The 17883-nt window shown below is 32.4% G+C and overlaps 2 protein-coding genes across 3 annotated transcripts; both read left to right on the top strand.

Annotated features, from left to right (window-relative positions):
• The first annotated feature begins 5188 nt into the window (after positions 1-5188).
• On the top strand, positions 5189-6235 carry LOC147399032 (transcription factor ILI6-like). The gene is made up of 2 exons (XM_086449027.1): positions 5189-5556; positions 5808-6235. Exons 1-2 carry the CDS (start codon positions 5428-5430, stop codon positions 5958-5960), a joined length of 282 nt encoding a protein of 93 aa, XP_086305153.1. The 5' UTR covers positions 5189-5427; the 3' UTR covers positions 5961-6235.
• Positions 6236-13127: 6892 nt separating this feature from the next.
• On the top strand, positions 13128-17618 carry LOC147399031 (binding partner of ACD11 1-like). Of its 2 annotated transcripts, none has more exons than XM_086448424.1 (5): positions 13128-13266; positions 15033-15195; positions 15963-16038; positions 16384-16497; positions 17030-17618. In XM_086448424.1, the coding sequence occupies exons 2-5, from the start codon at positions 15080-15082 to the stop codon at positions 17459-17461; spliced, it is 738 nt and encodes a 245-aa protein (XP_086304550.1). In that variant the 5' UTR covers positions 13128-13266; positions 15033-15079; the 3' UTR covers positions 17462-17618. The 2 variants fall into 2 exon arrangements, with proteins under 2 accessions (XP_086304550.1, XP_086304551.1); XM_086448425.1 differs by lacking the exon at positions 13128-13266 and adding an exon at positions 14177-14552.
• Positions 17619-17883: the final 265 nt, after the last annotated feature.

Below are 17883 nucleotides of genomic sequence, written 5' to 3'. Positions count from 1 at the left end.
GATTGGACCTCGTGTACACATGAGGGCCCAAGGCACCGTGGGATTGCAACCCATTGTGTTTGGGGTCAATCTGTCGAAAATCCTTAATGCGCTTGCTATATGCGCACAGGGATGTGCAAATTTCCAATTTAAACCTCATGTCGATTTGATCAAGTTCACAGAAGGTCTGTTATTTTCAAGTGCTTTTAACAGATTAAATTCACATAAGGTATGTTATTTTCGAGTGCTTAACAGACTTGTAACTGTGGATATCATTTTAAGGAGGCAAAATTGATTTTAAGGATAACGGCCTCTCTATGTCTCAGTCACTCAATTTGATAAGTTCATTCCAATTATTCTTATTGTCTGATTTATAAAATCTTTTTCTGATTCAAATTTATACATTATATTCAACAACAAGCTCAGGAATTGTAGATATGTTCTCTTCAGGATAATGAACTGTGATTCCTCATAAAAAGGTACAATTTTGAATCTCGAGAAAACACATCGATTTTCAAGCCTGTCACGTCAAGTAAGTTGATTAAGTATGCCCTACGCCTAAGTCAAATTATCACGACCTTATTTATTTACAATAAAATATTTTCCTACAATTATACAACTTATCCAAGCATATATATTTCAGAAAAGAAAAAAAAAAAAGAGAAAATTTATTCTGAGCAATCATTTAAAACAATGTGATTACTTGAGGCACGTGCCTGTCCCCATCACCATCTAAACATAACATGCAGAGGCCCCTCAAAGAGCAGATGTTTACCTAATATAGCAGAACACCTACTTTATTGTCACTCAAAGGAGTATAACCTCCTTTTATCTAGACCGTAAACGGTATCGTACTAAAATCCAATAATAATCTTAAAGATCATCTAATAGTTTTGACTCTAAGAGATACGTACACCTTAAAACGTAATATTTTTTTTTCTCGTGAGATAATAGAAACGATAACTTGAAATTATCGGCCGCCAATAATGAGATATAAGGAGTTTAGTAAATTAGCATCATCCCTCTTGTCGATGTCGTCCCTAGTTTCTTATCAAAATAGTTATATGATTCGTAGGTGAGATCTCTAGGAGAATCGAAGAGGTACCACCTAAGGATGACGCTAACTAGAGTACCTTAGGATTTTAATCGTAGGTGGACCCCACTCAATAATTAGTTAATTAATAATAAAAATCGTTGCGAGGAATCGGGTCGGTGTGTAACGTTGAGGCTTACGTTTACCGAGGAATCGGGTCGGTGTGTAACATTGAGGCTTACGTCGACAGAGTTGGGGAACACCGTGGGGTATCAGTTTTGACTGGTCAATTATCCAAATCTGGCCCACGTTGTACTGACAATGGTGATTTTGACATATCCCCAACATTTTGATGAATATTATAGATTACCCCCTACATTTTCAAATTCTTGACATAAATCCCTTGACCGTAACGTTTAGGTGAATAAATACTTGTCAAAAGACTTAAATTCCCTCACACTTTGAAACACCTCACTAAATTCATCTATGAATCAATGCCTTTTAAATTTATTGAAATACCCTTCATTGTTACTTCATCAGTGAATCACATGAGGAAAATAAGTTTAGTAGTCCTAGGCCCACATGGATTGCTAAGTTGGCAAACAAACACATTAATTTATAGAGTTATTTAAGTCATATTATATTTTTAAAAAATCGTAATAGGGCACATGGATTGCTAGGTTGGCAAAATAATAAATCAACTAGAGGGGTCATTTAGATCAAATCGTTAAAAAATGAACTATTGTAATCTTGTTCAGAGACAATGAAAATCTAAGCTTTTTTTTTTTTGTTGTTGAAATTTTTAAAATTTTGAAAAATATAAGATTAATCTGATCATCTTTTTAGTTGCCACAAATAGACGTGGTTGGGAAATCTCTCCCCCTTTCCTAAAAAAGATCGAGTTGACTTGTCTAGAGGAAATTAATATGGTACAAGTCAAACTATTAGAAATAGTTACATTATTTACATATTTAAATTTTTATTTAAGTTAATAATCATTAATTTTTTACTATAAACAAAATTCCCACAAAAAATCAGTTTATTCTGAAACTTTTAACTCATGTAAGACAAAATAATCCGGCTATAGTGTAGTTACCCTTATTAATTTGTGGGGTGTTTTTATAATTGCCCTCCACTAAGCTAGTTGGCATACAACGATCTAATGCCAGACAACCACAGTAACATTTAAAAAAAAAACATAAACTAAGTTTCTATTTAAACATAAGTAAAATTAAAACATATAGATGGTAGTGTAGGCTAATGTGACTATCTAGTAAGATTTCAAATCTTACCAAGAGTTGTTGGGCCCACGTGAATCACCCCATTGGCATTCTAACACCACAACACTCTAGATTTCATGGAAAAACTTTGATTAAAAAAATTAACTAAAAAATTGATCTTTTTGGGCTGATCAATAGTGTTGAAAATAGACTGCTACCGATCTTCCAAATTTAAAATGAAAATTTATTTAAAAATTTTCTTTTCAAACTTCTTAGAATTCTGTTATGTACAACCATGTGGCGAATCGTGTTTTTGGATGCCACAAGATGATGGGGTTAGGAATTGTTCTTACTAACTTAGTAAGGAAACTATTTTTCATAACATATTCATCTTCTCCAACCTTTTTTATATATATATATTAGAAGTTAACGTCTTTTGCAAGCTACAATTTCATGATTGCATCAAATTTAATAGATAATTTAAAAAAAGACCTAAAAAATGAATGGGTAATGAACTTTCAAATTTTAAAATAAAATTCGAGGTGAAAAATAACTTTAAAGAAAAAATATGCAAAAACTTGAGATTTTCAACCATGATCATGATATTGAGATTACCTTTACTTGGAACGAGACAGTGAATCGATCTTAACTCTTCTATATTGTATGATTCATGTAAAGAAGGAATGGATAATGATCGATTTTCTCAAGGATTTTAGTATTTATCAAAAGGAGAGGTTGAAGATGATAATAGGTTTTCTAAAAAAGAAAACTCAGGACTTTCAATCTTACACCCTAAACCCGACATCCCATACAAATTTGATATTAGAGATCTTGATTGTTTTAGTAGATTTTAATTGCGATGGTATTTTAGTCTTTTGACAATTTCTTATCCTCCCAAACGTGGGCATGACTTAATTGGAATGGTATTTCAGCCTTTTGACAAGTAGTTATTCTCTCAAAGCGTGATCTGTTGTTGGTCTCTCGTTAAGGACAACGATCAAGGGATCTAAGTCATCAATTTGAAAATTGGGGGGGGGGGGGGGGGGATCTCTAATATTCGTTAAAAGATAGAGGGGTATGTCAAGATCACCCTACTGAGAAAAGTGGAATTCATTTATTAATATAAAATAATTGAAACTTCTATTTCCACACCAATCTTTAAAAAAAAAGTAACATTTCAATATTAAAATGATTTATTTAATTTTAATAGAGTCGTGTTTGAGCAACCTCAAAGATTGGCCTCATTTCACACATTCCTATTGTGGAGATATGTACAAAGCATAGATGTTTTTCATCGAGATATGAGTGAGAAGCATCTATGGTTCTGTGCACACCTCCATGTCAAGAAAGTACGAAATGAGGTTACTCCAACACGACTCTATTAAAATTAAATAAATTTTAAAAATTAAATTCTAGGCTGAATAACTAAGTTGGGAAAATTATCTAAATAACCATCCAACAGGGTAAGGGTATCGATGGGTTGATTCCAATTCAACTTGTAAGGTACCTAAAATCGGAACCATTATAATTTTCCGATTTCAATTCTTATCAATTTTGATTTTGATTCTATCATAAGTGGAATCAAAATCGAGACTACCGAGAACCATGGCTACCTATCGATTTCAATTCTCAAGAATCGAATGAGACCAAAAAGTATGTTGAGTGGCAATATAACTCCATATTCTTAAATACACATTATTTTATGGAAAAATATGATAAAATACCTTTTATGAATTATTGTAATGCTTTTGTTTTTTTTTCAAAAATACATATCTCGTCGAAAGCACCACCAACATAAGTACAATTTATATGAAAATTTTCATGTAATTCCTCTTAAGTTTAAAAGATAGGGAAGCCTTCGATCATGCACAACGTAAAAAAAAATGGTTATGCGTATCCACCAAATAAGATCAAATTGATTCATTTCCTTTTAGATCAGACTCTTGTTAGGCATGAAGGAAAGAGATTCGAAATTAGGGTTTTCCATTTCAATTATGGTTTGATTTCGATTGAATGGGTACCTGTTGACACATACCCAATTTTTGGGTCCAAGATTTATTCCATTAGATCCGAGATATACTTCATTGGATCGTTAGTTAAGAATTATTTTTTCGACTAAGTCAGGCTAATCGGGTTCTCTTAAATACATAAAAATTATTTATTTATTTATTCTAATTTTTATAGTGACTCCCAAGTTTATATTTCTTCAATCATAAGCTCATAAGTGAGGAAAAAGATAGAAAGAGACAAGAGAGAGCGAAGGAGAAGCTTAATTGAAAGAAAATTATATAAAAACTAAGAAAGACAAAGGGAGAGGAGCAAATGAAAGTGAGAGCGAGAGGGAAAAAAGGGATAAATAGAAATAGAATCATTCATCTTCTCGTCACCAAAAAGTGAGAGTGGAAGAAATAAAAGAATTATAGAAAGGTTATTCCTCTATTTTTTTTAAGTTATTTAGAAAGTTAGAAGAAAAAGACTACAATATTAAAAAAGAAGTGTTGGCAAAATATTCTCTAAATCTATTGAATAATAAATAAATAAAATAACATGGGATTGTTAGACTGACCTACAAACTTGAGAAAAACGAGAAAATTCTCTCTCGGAAGTCACTTGGGGTGTTCTAATAAAAAGATGATAACAAGAATTCTCTAAATCTTATTAAATATATAATAAATAAAATAAAAGAACATGGGCTTGTTTAGACTGACACTCTAGTCTAAAAAAACAAGAAAATTTTCTTCTCTCAATTTGAAGCCACCTCCGACTAGGGAAACACAAAGAGAGAGACAGTATGGCGTATCTCTAGAACTGATTCTCACTATCCCTATCAAACAGTTTAAAAGCAAACCGAGCCCACCTCTTTCTCCCATGCACTTGTCTTCATCTCTCCCAACATCACCACTTGTGTTGTTGTGTTCCCTCTTCTCTTCTTGTTCTGTCCCTCTTGTTCTTCTTCAAAATTAAAATAGCACTTAGGACTCTCCCCCATAACTTGTCCCTCACACCCTTTTCTTTCTCTCTCTCTCTCTCTCTCTCCCTTACACTCTCACTCTATATATATTTATCTACCTATCTACCTTCCTCCATACCCATCTATCTTTCTGACAAATTTCAACCCATTTGTCTCTCTACACTCATCTTCCATCCTTTAATACCTATCTTCCTGACACAGACATCACACTCTCTTTCTTAAATATGTCTAGCAGAAGATCTCGTTCATCAAGGCAGTCAGGAGTTTCAAGGATCACAGATGATCAGATCAATGACCTTGTTTCAAAGTTACAACAACTTCTTCCAGAGCTTAGGAATAGGAGCTCAGACAAGGTATAGAGTTTTCTCTTCTTTCAATGTCTACTGCTTTAGCTCTCTTTAATTTTTTTTTTCTTTGATAGGTAAGTTTGTTTCTTACCCAAAACGTCATTTTCTACTAGAAGATCCAGATCTGTTGTCACATCATCTCACTTTATTTGTAGATTATTTCAAATTTTAACTTGGTTTCATAGCTCTTTCACTTAATAAGATTTAATGAATTAATAATTGATTAAATGTTAATTAAGATTCTTGATTTATTGTAGGTATCGCCGGATAAGGTCCTGCAAGAGACATGCAACTACATTAGGAGTTTGCACCAAGAGGTTGATGGTCTGAGCGAGCGATTATCTGAGCTATTAGCAACGACGGACGCGAGTAGCGCCCAAGCAGCAATAATTAGGAGTTTATTAATGTAGTAGACCTTTAAATTAAATATATATCTCTTGCTTCTAATCCTGTTTCTAGGGTTGGTTACTAGACCAATGAACAGGTTAAATTAATTGGACTTTGTAGTACTTATTATAAGCTATATATATGCATAATAAATTGAGTTGCTTTAATAATTATGAAAGTGTCTCTCCTTTTTGTAACTATTCAAGTATATCGATACATTAAACTATGATGAAACTTTCCGGGTTTATAAAACTTTAGACTGCATTAATTAATACTAAGGTTCCTTAAACTTTTGATATGAGTTGATTGTGATATTTTGTACAATATAATCATCTGTCTTTTATATTTGTGTACCTTATCGTGTTTTAAAGCTTTGTACCATCTTAGAATGTTGTGGCAAAGACATTCTGATTTTGATCAATATTGGACTGGAACATTGACTGAAATGTTTTGAATTATCTTAGAATATCTTGATTGAGATAAGTCTCATTTTTTTTTCTTAATTGAAACATTGTCTTGAGACAAGATTTTAAATCTTGATCCTATAGAGTTGGAGAGAGAAAGTAATTTTTTGGAGATAGTTGACCGAAGCGATAAATTCTTGATTTTTTCCACTTCCGCTGTGATTATTACATATGTTCCCCATTTGGCCTATTTTAACTGAGAGTGGATCCTATGTTACCCAAAAATGGTGTAGCTTTTGTTGTACAGCCCATAATACATCACATGTAACAAAAATAACAAGAATCCTCTTCTACTCATGGTTTAGATTATATTTGAAAAAAATAATAAATAAATAAATAAAACATCTTTTTCTATTTTAGTTAAGCATTTGAAAATGGACAGTCAATGAACTCTTAAATTTGAATGGTTCAATATAATCATTTAGATGATGTAACGCACTCTCAATCATTGAAAATCATTACAGAGAGCCACATGAGTAATGCGCCACAAATAATCTGTACCCATTTTAATTTATTTTCAATTTCTTTCTGGACCTCCCAAAATACTCATATACCTCTATTCTTTTTTGTTTTTTTCATGGCATATTCTATGTGTATAGGAAAATGTTGAAATAACATTAAAATTGACATCGATTCTCACATTGCTAACATGGATGTATGTGCGGAATCATAAATATTTTTCATCGAGATATAAGTGAAAAGCATCTATGACTATGTGTGCACCTCCACATCAGCAATGTAGGTATTGATGACAATTTTAATGCTACTCCAAAGGACTTTTGCATATATTATCATATGCTTCTAATCAATTCATGAAGGAAGGAATAATGATTTTCTAACTAAAAAAGTCTTCACTAAGTCAATACATGACCGAAGCCTTACGGACATTGAATCATATAGATATCTATTTCATTGAGATACATAAATACAAATCTCAATAAAATATTACATTTATGTATCTCAAGAAAATATATACATAATTTCATGTCCATAACATGTGAGACGAGTGAAGACTTTCTAGTTTAGAATATCATCAATGGAAGGAAAATCTTCTTAATTAATGTTTGGAGAAGTTTTAAAGGTTTATTTACGCCCTTTTAATTAAGTGATGTGACTTGTAAGAATACGTCATGCTGATTTTTCCCTCTATTCTAATTTTTAATGGTATTAAGTCTATTGTAATTTTTTCAATTATAAAATTGTCCTTACTACAAAATGGCAGACCAAATATACATCTAACATTAATGAGATTTTGGATAGATCTGTTAAGTGTTGGACAAACATTTAGTGGTCAGTGGGACTGAAAGAGCATGCCATGTACCATTTGAAAGAGACCTGGATCATGGGATGACAGAATCCGATCCCAATAAAAATGCATATGGTATAAATAAAATGTCCACCTTGGCCTCCTTTTCCCTTTTGTGCTAATAAATTTATACAAATATAATTGAGGCGACAATTATAAATAAATAAAATTTATTGAATTTTTTTAAGATTTAAAAAGATAAAAGATGAAAAATCATAAAATAAATTAAAGAGGTAAAATAAAAAAATATTGTAAAATTATGAAAGATGAAATGTAAAAAAAAAATAAAGTAGATCTTATAAAATTATAACTTGTTAGACGGGTTAAAGATGAAAAATAATAAAACATATTAAAATGAATAAAATAGGAAATATAATAAAAGAAGAGTAAAGAAAAAGATAATACTAAGTAACATTGTGGGAGATGTTTTTGACGTTGAAATGTGTAAGAAAATAAAGTGGGTCATACAAAATCATAACTTGATGGATTAAAGAGGAGATATAATTATAAAGTTAGAGGGAGTTATGAGAATCTTCAACAATTCTCTTTACCATAAAGAGCATATTTTATCAAAATCTGACAAATGTTATTTTAGCTTGTTCAAAATTTATTGATTGCTCTAACAGACTCAACAAATCTTTTATTTGTTGAAAATTGACTCAAATCTTAATAAGACTATAAGAGTCATGACCTCACATTTTGGAATCCAAAAATATGATCCAATGCCATAAGCTGTTAGAGAATGAAATTTTAAAAGCTTTGAAAAAAAAATAAAAATAAAAAACATTATTTTTCAATGTTGATTTATAGTTTTAAGTTTTGGGAGTTTAGTAGCCGTCTATTTCAACACCTTGAATCAAGTTCAAAAATTATTATTATTATATTATTATTTTGTGAATATTAATTTTTTCATAAAATCTAGAAGGATATTATGATCGATTGTCTATGTGATAATTTGTATAGGCCCAATGACTTTTAGTAAGATTTGAAAACTTACTAAGTTAGTTAGGAAAGTATTTTTTATGTTTATATATATATATATATATATTATATATATATATATATATATATATATTTTTTTTTTTATAATAACGAGTCAAAATAGCTCGCTAGATGTAGTAAGTATTTGTCTCGATTTTTCATGTTCTTTACTTTAACATTTGACAGTAAAGAATCTGTTGGACCCAATTTTTGTTGTTTGGTTCTTTATAATAAAAAGAATGTTAGATTTAAAGAGTGTTGGAGTTGCCTCTAAGAAGAAAGACAAAAAAATATGCTAGAGGTTTTTGGGACATTTGTCCAATTATAAAATTGTATCAACTTAGTTGTGTTTTATTATATAGATTAGAATTTACTCATTCCTATGACACGAATACCCTCTTTTGGGTTAAGGGGCTAAAAGAAAAAAAAAAGTTGGAGGGATATTATTATAAATTTTTTGAGATTAAATGGATAAAAATTGAAAAACAATAAAGCGGATTAAAAGGGTAAAAGAAGAAATATAATAAAATTAAGGGAGGTGAAGAATAAATGAAATAAAATGAGTTCTTCGAAACTATAGCTTGATGGAAGGGGTATTATTAAAAAAGATTGATATTAAAGGGGTAAGAAATGAAAAACAATAAAATAGGTAAAAGAGAAAATATAATAAAGTTAGAGGGGAATCCTCTTTTGGGTTAAGGGATAAAAGTGAAAAAAATAAAATTGGAAGGCTATTATTAAAAAAATGATATTAAATGGGTGTTATTAAAAAATATAATTGGATTTGTTTCCCACAACATTATAGTTGATTGGACGTTTGTGCCACAAACAAGTGTTCCAGCTCAATTATGTTTTATTATATAAACTTGATAATATCAAGATTTGAGTGTGAGGTTGAAATGTGTACATTCCTGATTCAATACGATACTATATTGGTTGTAGAAGGGTCTTGTCCCAATCCGATAATAATTAAATTCAATAGAATATAAGAAATATATATCTAGTCCATAACCATTTGTCCTATATAGGTTAGAAGTCCCCAAATAAACTAATTTTTATTTTTATTTTTTCGTCCTCCTTGAGAATTTACCCTTTGAAAATTTCTAACCCGATGAAAATAGTTTAGTTAACAGTAAAAATTGACAATCCATGATTCTTCTACTTGTAAATCACTTTTGACTCGCCTAAGATTTCAATCAATTTTTTAAAACTCACTAAAGGTATGTTTGATTGCACATGGAAAATAGGGTGGAAAATCAATTTCCATGGAAAATGACATTTTTCAAGTGTTTGATTGCACATGGAAATGGAAATTCATTTTCCACCCCATTCAAAAAGTCCACTAAATCATGAATTTCACTTTCCCACCCATATAGGTGGGAAAATGAAATCCACCCATATTTTTCATCCTCAATTCTTTCCTACCACCACCACCATTACACTAACCTCGTCGTCGTAGTCATTGTCGTCGTCGTCGGCTCCGTCTCCGACCATCTTCTCTCTCTTTCTTTTTTTTTCTTCTTCTCCTTCTTCTCCATCCCTCACCTTTTTCGCCACCACCACCACCACGTTCTCCCCCCATCTTCCTCACTTACCTCCGTCGCCGCCGCCACCATCGCTATCGTCGCCGTTTCACCGCCGCCACCGTCGCCGTCGTCACCACATCCTCCCCCTTCCCTCTTCCTCGTCATCTTCTGCTTCCTCTCATCTTCTTCCTCCTTCTCCTCTTCTTCTTTTTTCTCATATTTTTCCATGATTTTATCCAAGTGAAATCAAGCAATGGAATTTGATTTTCCAACCCTACCTATTTTCCACAACTAATTTTCCATGGATTTCAAATTCCATGGAAAGTGACTTTCCATGCAATCAAACATACCCTAAGTAGACAATGCAAATTAGATTTAGTATCTTTTTTCTTCATTAAATATAAATGATTATTTATCAAATTTAGAATAAATTTAGCTTTCCATACAAAAGCAACTTTGAAGTTGTGGGTTCAAGTCCAGGCCATACAAAAGTTTACAATCAAAAATAATAAAAATATTAACTAGAATATAAATATTTGCTAAACATTTTTACTGGTTTGAAGTATGATTTTACAAATTGTCCAAGATCGTGATAAGTAGCCCAAGTCATCTCGATATCACTCATGAACAAGTAGAATTTTCAATGTGAATCTTCCTCCACAATGACTTGTTCAAGATCCCATATGATTTGGTTGATATTTTTGTATTTGTTGATAAAAATAATTAAAATTAATGATTTAATAAATATTTGTTATCTAAATAGAAATATTTTTTTCTAGCACTATTTTATTATAGGGATTCTATTGCCAAACCAACATTTTCTAACACCACTCCAATTCAGCACACATCTCGGGGTGGCATTAGCAAAAGTTAGTGTGGCAATAGAAGTCTTCTAAAAACAAATTATAATTATTTTCATATCAACATTTATATATTAATAAATTATTATCAATTAAGGGTGTCAATGGGTACCAGATTACCCGATGGACCCGAGACCAAATAGTTGAGTTTGGTCTACATTATGGACCGATCATTTTCGGGTCCAATTTTGGGTAGCTATCTTAAGGATCCAATAAGAATAGTAAAATATAAACAAAATGTGAATTCTTCGAAAAAAAATTTAATTTTTTTTTTCTTTTTACATGAACATCCTTTCATTTAATATTTTTATACAATTCCAACAACAAATAAATGATTCTTGCCATAATTTCTACCATAACTCTCAGTTTTAGGTATATGTGGAACCAACCTGTTGACACCCCAATTATAAACCATATTGAATGATTTATCATCTGCGAGACAAGATAACTCGAACTATTCAACTCGATAAACATCAATGGGAGAAGAGACGACAAAAACCACCATGTTTTAAATCATGGACGTTGAAGGATTTCATTTGAGTTAACTCAATCACATGGAGTCGAAAAGAGACAACAAGTAGTTTCAAATCTCATATGAGATGGAGATGCAATGGCCAAGTCACCTCGATATCTTTGGCAACGAGAAAAATTTACACGAAATGAGGCCTCACATCATCTCATGAGATGATTTGGACTATATTTTGAAAATCTCGTCCAAGTCAGTACAACTCGGATGAGTCAATTAGGATTTTGTAAATTTTTATTAAAATAATTGGTTTTTTTTTTAGAATAAAAATATTTATTGTCTAAATAAAACATGACTTTATGATTAAACATGTTCTGATCTACCTTATTTTATAAATGAATAATTATTTTTATATAAATAAATAAGAGAGTTTTTATTGAAACCCCAACTTTTACTTATTACACCCCAACTTCTTAAATTATTTATCACTCCCATTAAAGATTAAAACATACTCTTCTAACATTATCAAGGTTTGGCTCAAAGTATAATCAACATTACAAAATAGTATAACACTCGTTCAAAGAATTTCAATAGGTATTTACAATTATGATTAAGCTCATATAAAGTCCTAAACCCAAAAAAATAGAAATTTGGCAAAAAAAAAAACAAGAGAGCATGGCACCCTAATTTTTATTTATTTTCAACCATTCACTTGTTTTCTTTATCTTTAATTAAGATGTAATAAGAAAAAAATGGAGTGCCAATAACAATTCTCAATAAGTTCTAAAATCTAATTGAATTAAATGATTTGCATTGTGTTTGGATTGAGTTTTTCTCTTGTTTAGATTGTTAAGCAATGAGAGAAGAAAAGAGAAGAGAAAAAATGATCAATTTTCTTTTCATTTAAAAGTAAAGAGATTTGAAAAATAACTTTTAAAAGTATTTTATAATTTCAATTCTATCCTTAAATCTCTTTTAAAATATTTTAACATTTGAAAGCTGTCCATATTTCTCTCATGTCAATTCAAACATAGTATAGAGATAATTTCTTAATGGATTTTTCTTCTCTCTTCTCCCAATACAAACAAAGTGTTAGAGTCACGCTGGAGTGACACTAAAATTTACATCGTTTCACAGACTTGGGGGTGCACGCATAACTATCGATACTTGTTCGTAGTATCTAGTTAAAAAGCATCTATGATTCCATACACACATCCACATCAGCGATGTGTGAAGTAAACATAAATATAATTTCAGCATTTTTCAATGGTTTATCTTAGAATAATGATATTCTAATTAGAAAGTCTTCATACTCGGCTTATGTGACTATCATAGATTTATTTTCTCGCGATGCATAACAATACATATTTTATAGGGATTTGCAGTTGTGTTCGAAGGAAATAGATTTATGATTCCGTGTCCATGCCACGTGATCCGAGTCTCGACCAAGTGAACTTTAGTTAGATAGAATATCAGCATTCTTTATCTTACTTACTAGGGATGAGTTGACTCGTCCAAGACAAGTCGGTCTCCATGACCGAGACGAGACGTGAAACCGTCAATCCGCGATTAGAAACCACTAACAATTAACAAATGGGTTTCAAGTTTCAACTGTGGGCCGTGTTAAAGAGAGAACATTACGTGTCTCTCGAAGTCTCTCTCTCTCCTATCAACGTCTCTGGTCTGGGTCGCCCCTCTTCCTCTCAGCCTGATCAAAACTAGGCAGGTAAACAATCCGATTATCCTCCCACCATACTTCTCATGAAGCCCTAATTTATATCGATTTCCTCAAATTATAGAGTTCTAATTCGATCAAATTTAAATACTAACATGCTATGCCAGTTTTGGGTTGATCATAGACAAATTCTCTGTTTGTTTAATGTTTTTCCACCTGTTTTTTGTATAATTATTGATGTGTATCGATTGATTTCTGCACAATTTATTCTCTGTTCGTTCGATCACAAAATCACTAATCATGGGGGTTTTCCCCTCTTTCTTGTTGTTTTCTAATTTAAATTAAGGGATTTTTTTATATATTCATCTTAGAATTTCTTCCATGCATGATATCTGAATTTTAAATTTCTTTTATTTTATCATTCTCTACTTAATTATCCATGTTGCAAATTTCACGATTAAATTACTATTTAATTGTGATCTTTGTGAGTGAATTGGGAAAATGAAAGATGACTTTAATGCACTGGTAAGAGGATACGACCTCCAGGGGTGGAGCTAGGATTTTACCCACCTGGTGGAGACGTAAGAGTGGATTTTTTTTTTTTGTGAGAGCAACTAATTAGAGTGTAAATTTTTTGTGTGGGGGCAATGTAAGGGCGGAAAAGTTTTTGTGAGGGCAACTAAGAGCGTAAAAAAATATTGTGGGGGCAATAGCGACAGGTCTCTTTATCCGCTGCTGTTATCTGTCGCAATAGCTCATTATTCCTTGTAGATTTGAAAATTCTTATGGGGGCAAGTGTCCCCACTCTAAATCCGCCCCCGAATTGACCTCAATGGAGATGATGGTTACAAATGATGACGCAAATGGGGATAACATTGATTTTACTGATTTTAACTGGTACAATATAAACCTTGAATGTGTTGTAGACCTATGGTTTTATTTTTATTTTTATGGATGATGGATGATACCAATGTAGTGTTCTGTGATTTATTATTGAAACTTAATATGAGATTTGATGATATAATATGATAACATCACCTGTTTGGAATAATTACACATCCCTAACCCTAGCTTGATTTTTCCCCAATTTCATCGGATTTTTCAAAATTTTCCACTGTCAACTTATTCTCGAACATCGACTTGGTGACTATGGTCTCAGTAGGTAATCAACTAAGGGAGAGTCAATTGAGATGGCTTGACACTTGGCCATGTTACGAAGATAAAGAACAACACTAGTGATGAGGAACATACAAGTCTGGGATTCTAAAAGCAAGAGGAAGATCAAAGTGCATCAAAGTGATTGAAAGAAAATATGGAGACACAAGAGTTTACATAGGGTACGACTTAATATAGATTCGAATGGAAGAGAGTTGTGATAAGGTTTTGAGGTGATCATATGGAATAGAGTCCATTGACTGTAATGAACCTAAGGAACCACCATATACTTGTTTCTATATTGATTTTAAAAACTTGGGAAGTGATTGCTAGGTGCATCTTTTTATATTGTCAGGCTCATTAACTTACTATAGGAAATATAAGACAAAAATTTGTCTAGGAAATCGCTATTGTCAGGCTCATTTGATGATAATTCATTCTATCCCATTGTTAACCTTTTTATTCCGATTCAGAAAATGAATCTTACGGATTTTTTTTTTTCTTCTAACGATGAAATTTAAATGGCCAAAATTTCATTGAATGTAAAATAGCAAAACTGCCTTCATTAATTAAAGCATGATTTTCCACTTTTAATTCCTTCTTATACACAGCTACCACCTTCTAACATTTGCTTTATTATTTCTTCTTAACTGCTCTATCAGGTTAAAATAACTCAATTCAGACGTTTGCCTGATATTATATAAAAAACATGAGCCCAAGTGGGTATGTAGTAGAAGTTACCGGTCTGTCCCCAAATGCTAATGAGAAGGATGTTTATGATTTCTTTGCTTTCTCTGGTGCAATCGATCATGTCGAAATTGTCAGGTATTAACTTTTTTATTTATCGATCAACTTTTATCTTTAATGAAAACCACTAAATTTGTGTTTGGGTCTCATAAATTTTCTGTTTTTTTTTTTCATTTCTTTTAATAATTGGATATTATTTCTACTATGAAAGATTTCTTTTTTCTCAGTGTTTGCTGTTTGGTTTTTGGGTTTGTAATTAGAATCTGCTGACTGAGTTCTTAGTCCATCTCATTAGTTACTGTTTTTCTTAGACTCCCCATTAGGTAGCTCATGATCCATTATATTAAAGGGGATCGAAAATTCCAACATCATGGTTCCTCCAATATGGCAGTGTTTGACCTTACCTTACCTGTGTCAGACGTAAACTTTTTTTGCTTGCTTTTGGATAGTTCAAAGTATGCAGATGTTGGGACCCAAAGTGCTGAATCTTGCAAACCATTTTCTATGGAGGGTCTCGAGTTATTCATTCTTTCCCTCTTTTCCTTAAATAGTTGCAACTGGTTTAGCCTTGTAAATTTATGGTTCTCTTCATTAAATTTGACTATCAAAATGGGTTGTTGTAAAGGAGCAATACAAATTCGAACACTACCAAAACACTTTCTTTTATACCATTTCCAATGGATGTTGTTGTGTGTGTGGGCTTAGACCCATAGCTCAGTTGGTTTGATGCATTGCAAAAAATATTTGAGGTCATGGTTCAAGTCCAGCTTACCCATAAAAAAAATGTGTATTGTGTGTGTAATTGTATTTTTTCATGACGGGTGAATTCCTTTTGTTATAAACAGATCTGGAGAATATGCTTGCACTGCTTATGTAACATTCAAAGAGGCTCATGCCCTTGAAACTGCTGTCTTGCTCAGTGTGAGTTTCCAATCTAAACTCTTGATAATGAAACAATGAAATTGATGTGTATTGGGGAGAAATTGAATTACTTTGGTGGAAAAGGTGGATGTCTACTGAATTGGTGGAGCATATATATACCTATAAAATTGATGTTAAGTGTTTTTAATTGTTCAAATTATTACTGTATACCAAATTTTCCCTTGCAAGCTTATTATTATTATTTTCTGAAACTGACGTGCCCAGTTACATTCAAGCTTTTAACATTACTTTATATTGATCTTTAACGTGCCCATATCTTCGTGAATTTGCAGTCCTATCTAGATATCTATGTTTGTTCATTGCATTTGAATTACAACTTTGCAGGGAGCTACAATTGTGGATCAGCGTGTTTGCATAACACGCTGGGGGCAATATGAAGATGAATTTGATGTTTGGAATAGGCATTCATGGAAGATAGAAGAAGAAACCGGTTCATCGGTAAGCATCTTGCATTTAGTAGTGGTTGAGGTTCCAATGAATTGGTCATTCTGTTGATTGATTAAAACCTTGAGTTAGATTCAATTAAGATATAGTTGAGTTAAAGGTCAACCCTACTTTATAACCCCAGCAAACTCAGTCAAGTATTTCTTAAATTATTTATCTCACCCCAATAAAAGGTTAAAACACACTCTTCAAACATTACAAAAGGTTTGGCTTGAATTATAATCTCAACATTACAACACTTGTTCACAATTTCAGTAGTTGTTTACAATTATGATTAGGTTCAATATAAAATCCTAAACCCAAAAAATAAAAATCTAGCAAAAAATAAAAACAAATATGAGAGAGCTTCTATTGGTGTCCCAACTTTTACTTATTCTCGACCATTCACTTATTTTCTTTATTTTTAATTGGTGTAATAAGTACAAATTGGGGTGCCAATAGCAGCTCTCGGATGATTTGTGATTAGCGATCACACTTAGTGGCTTATCTTCTTCAAATTTTCTGATTCATTTCTTATGTATCATAGCGTGCCTCACACGAGAATCATTCCGTTCCTACTGCTGGAGAAGCGGTAACAATGGCCCAGGAGGTCGTTAAAACCATGCTATCAAAGGGATATGTACTGGGCAAAGACGCATTGAGCCAGGCCAAAGCTTTCGACAAGTCCCATCAAGTCTCAGCTACTGCAGTAGCCAAGGTTGCTGAATTGAGCAAGAACATTGGACTCACCGACAAGATTTGCGCTGGAGTTGGTGCTGCCAGATCTGTGGACGAGAAATACGGAGTATCAGAGACCACCATGTCAGCTGTATCGGCAACTAGTAGAACAGCTGTCACGGCTGCTACCGCTATGATCAATAGTAGCTACTTTTCCAAAGGAGCTCTGTGGATGTCGGATGCTCTCTTGAGGGCAGCGAAAGTTGCTGCTGATTTGGGTAGTCAAAGTAATAAGAAGTAAAGTGTAGCTTCTTGGTATATACTTGTATACTTTTATCTTATAGTAGTTACATATACATGTATAGTAGTATTTAACTCTGTATCTGTGCTGCACTTTTGTTCCTCTTGACTACGTTTCTCTCTTATCTTAATTGAATAAATAGTTTATTAGCTGTGTATTCGTGCTATGCTTTTTGTGTTTTTTGCTATTATCTGGATATATCACGTAAGGTCAGGTCGAGCATTAAAGATGGTTTGGAGATCACGAAATGTCGTGGAGGGACGAAATGGACTTGGGTGAAGAGGTTGGTTTTGGGCCTTGGTCTTGGTCTTGACTTTACCAACTTAGCCTAGTTGCCTTGATCTTGAGCCTGTAAAGGTAAGGTTGGGCTCAACATGTTAAATTCGAGCCGGGATAGCGTCTAAATGCTTTCAAAAAGTGCA

The sequence above is a fragment of the Akebia trifoliata genome, chromosome 7 (assembly GCF_017979445.1).
Source record: "Akebia trifoliata isolate Shusen 1 chromosome 7, ASM1797944v1, whole genome shotgun sequence".
Taxonomy (NCBI): Eukaryota; Viridiplantae; Streptophyta; class Magnoliopsida; order Ranunculales; family Lardizabalaceae; genus Akebia; species Akebia trifoliata.
Note: the sequence above shows the minus strand (reverse complement) of the source record. Positions and strands in the feature narration are given on the sequence as shown.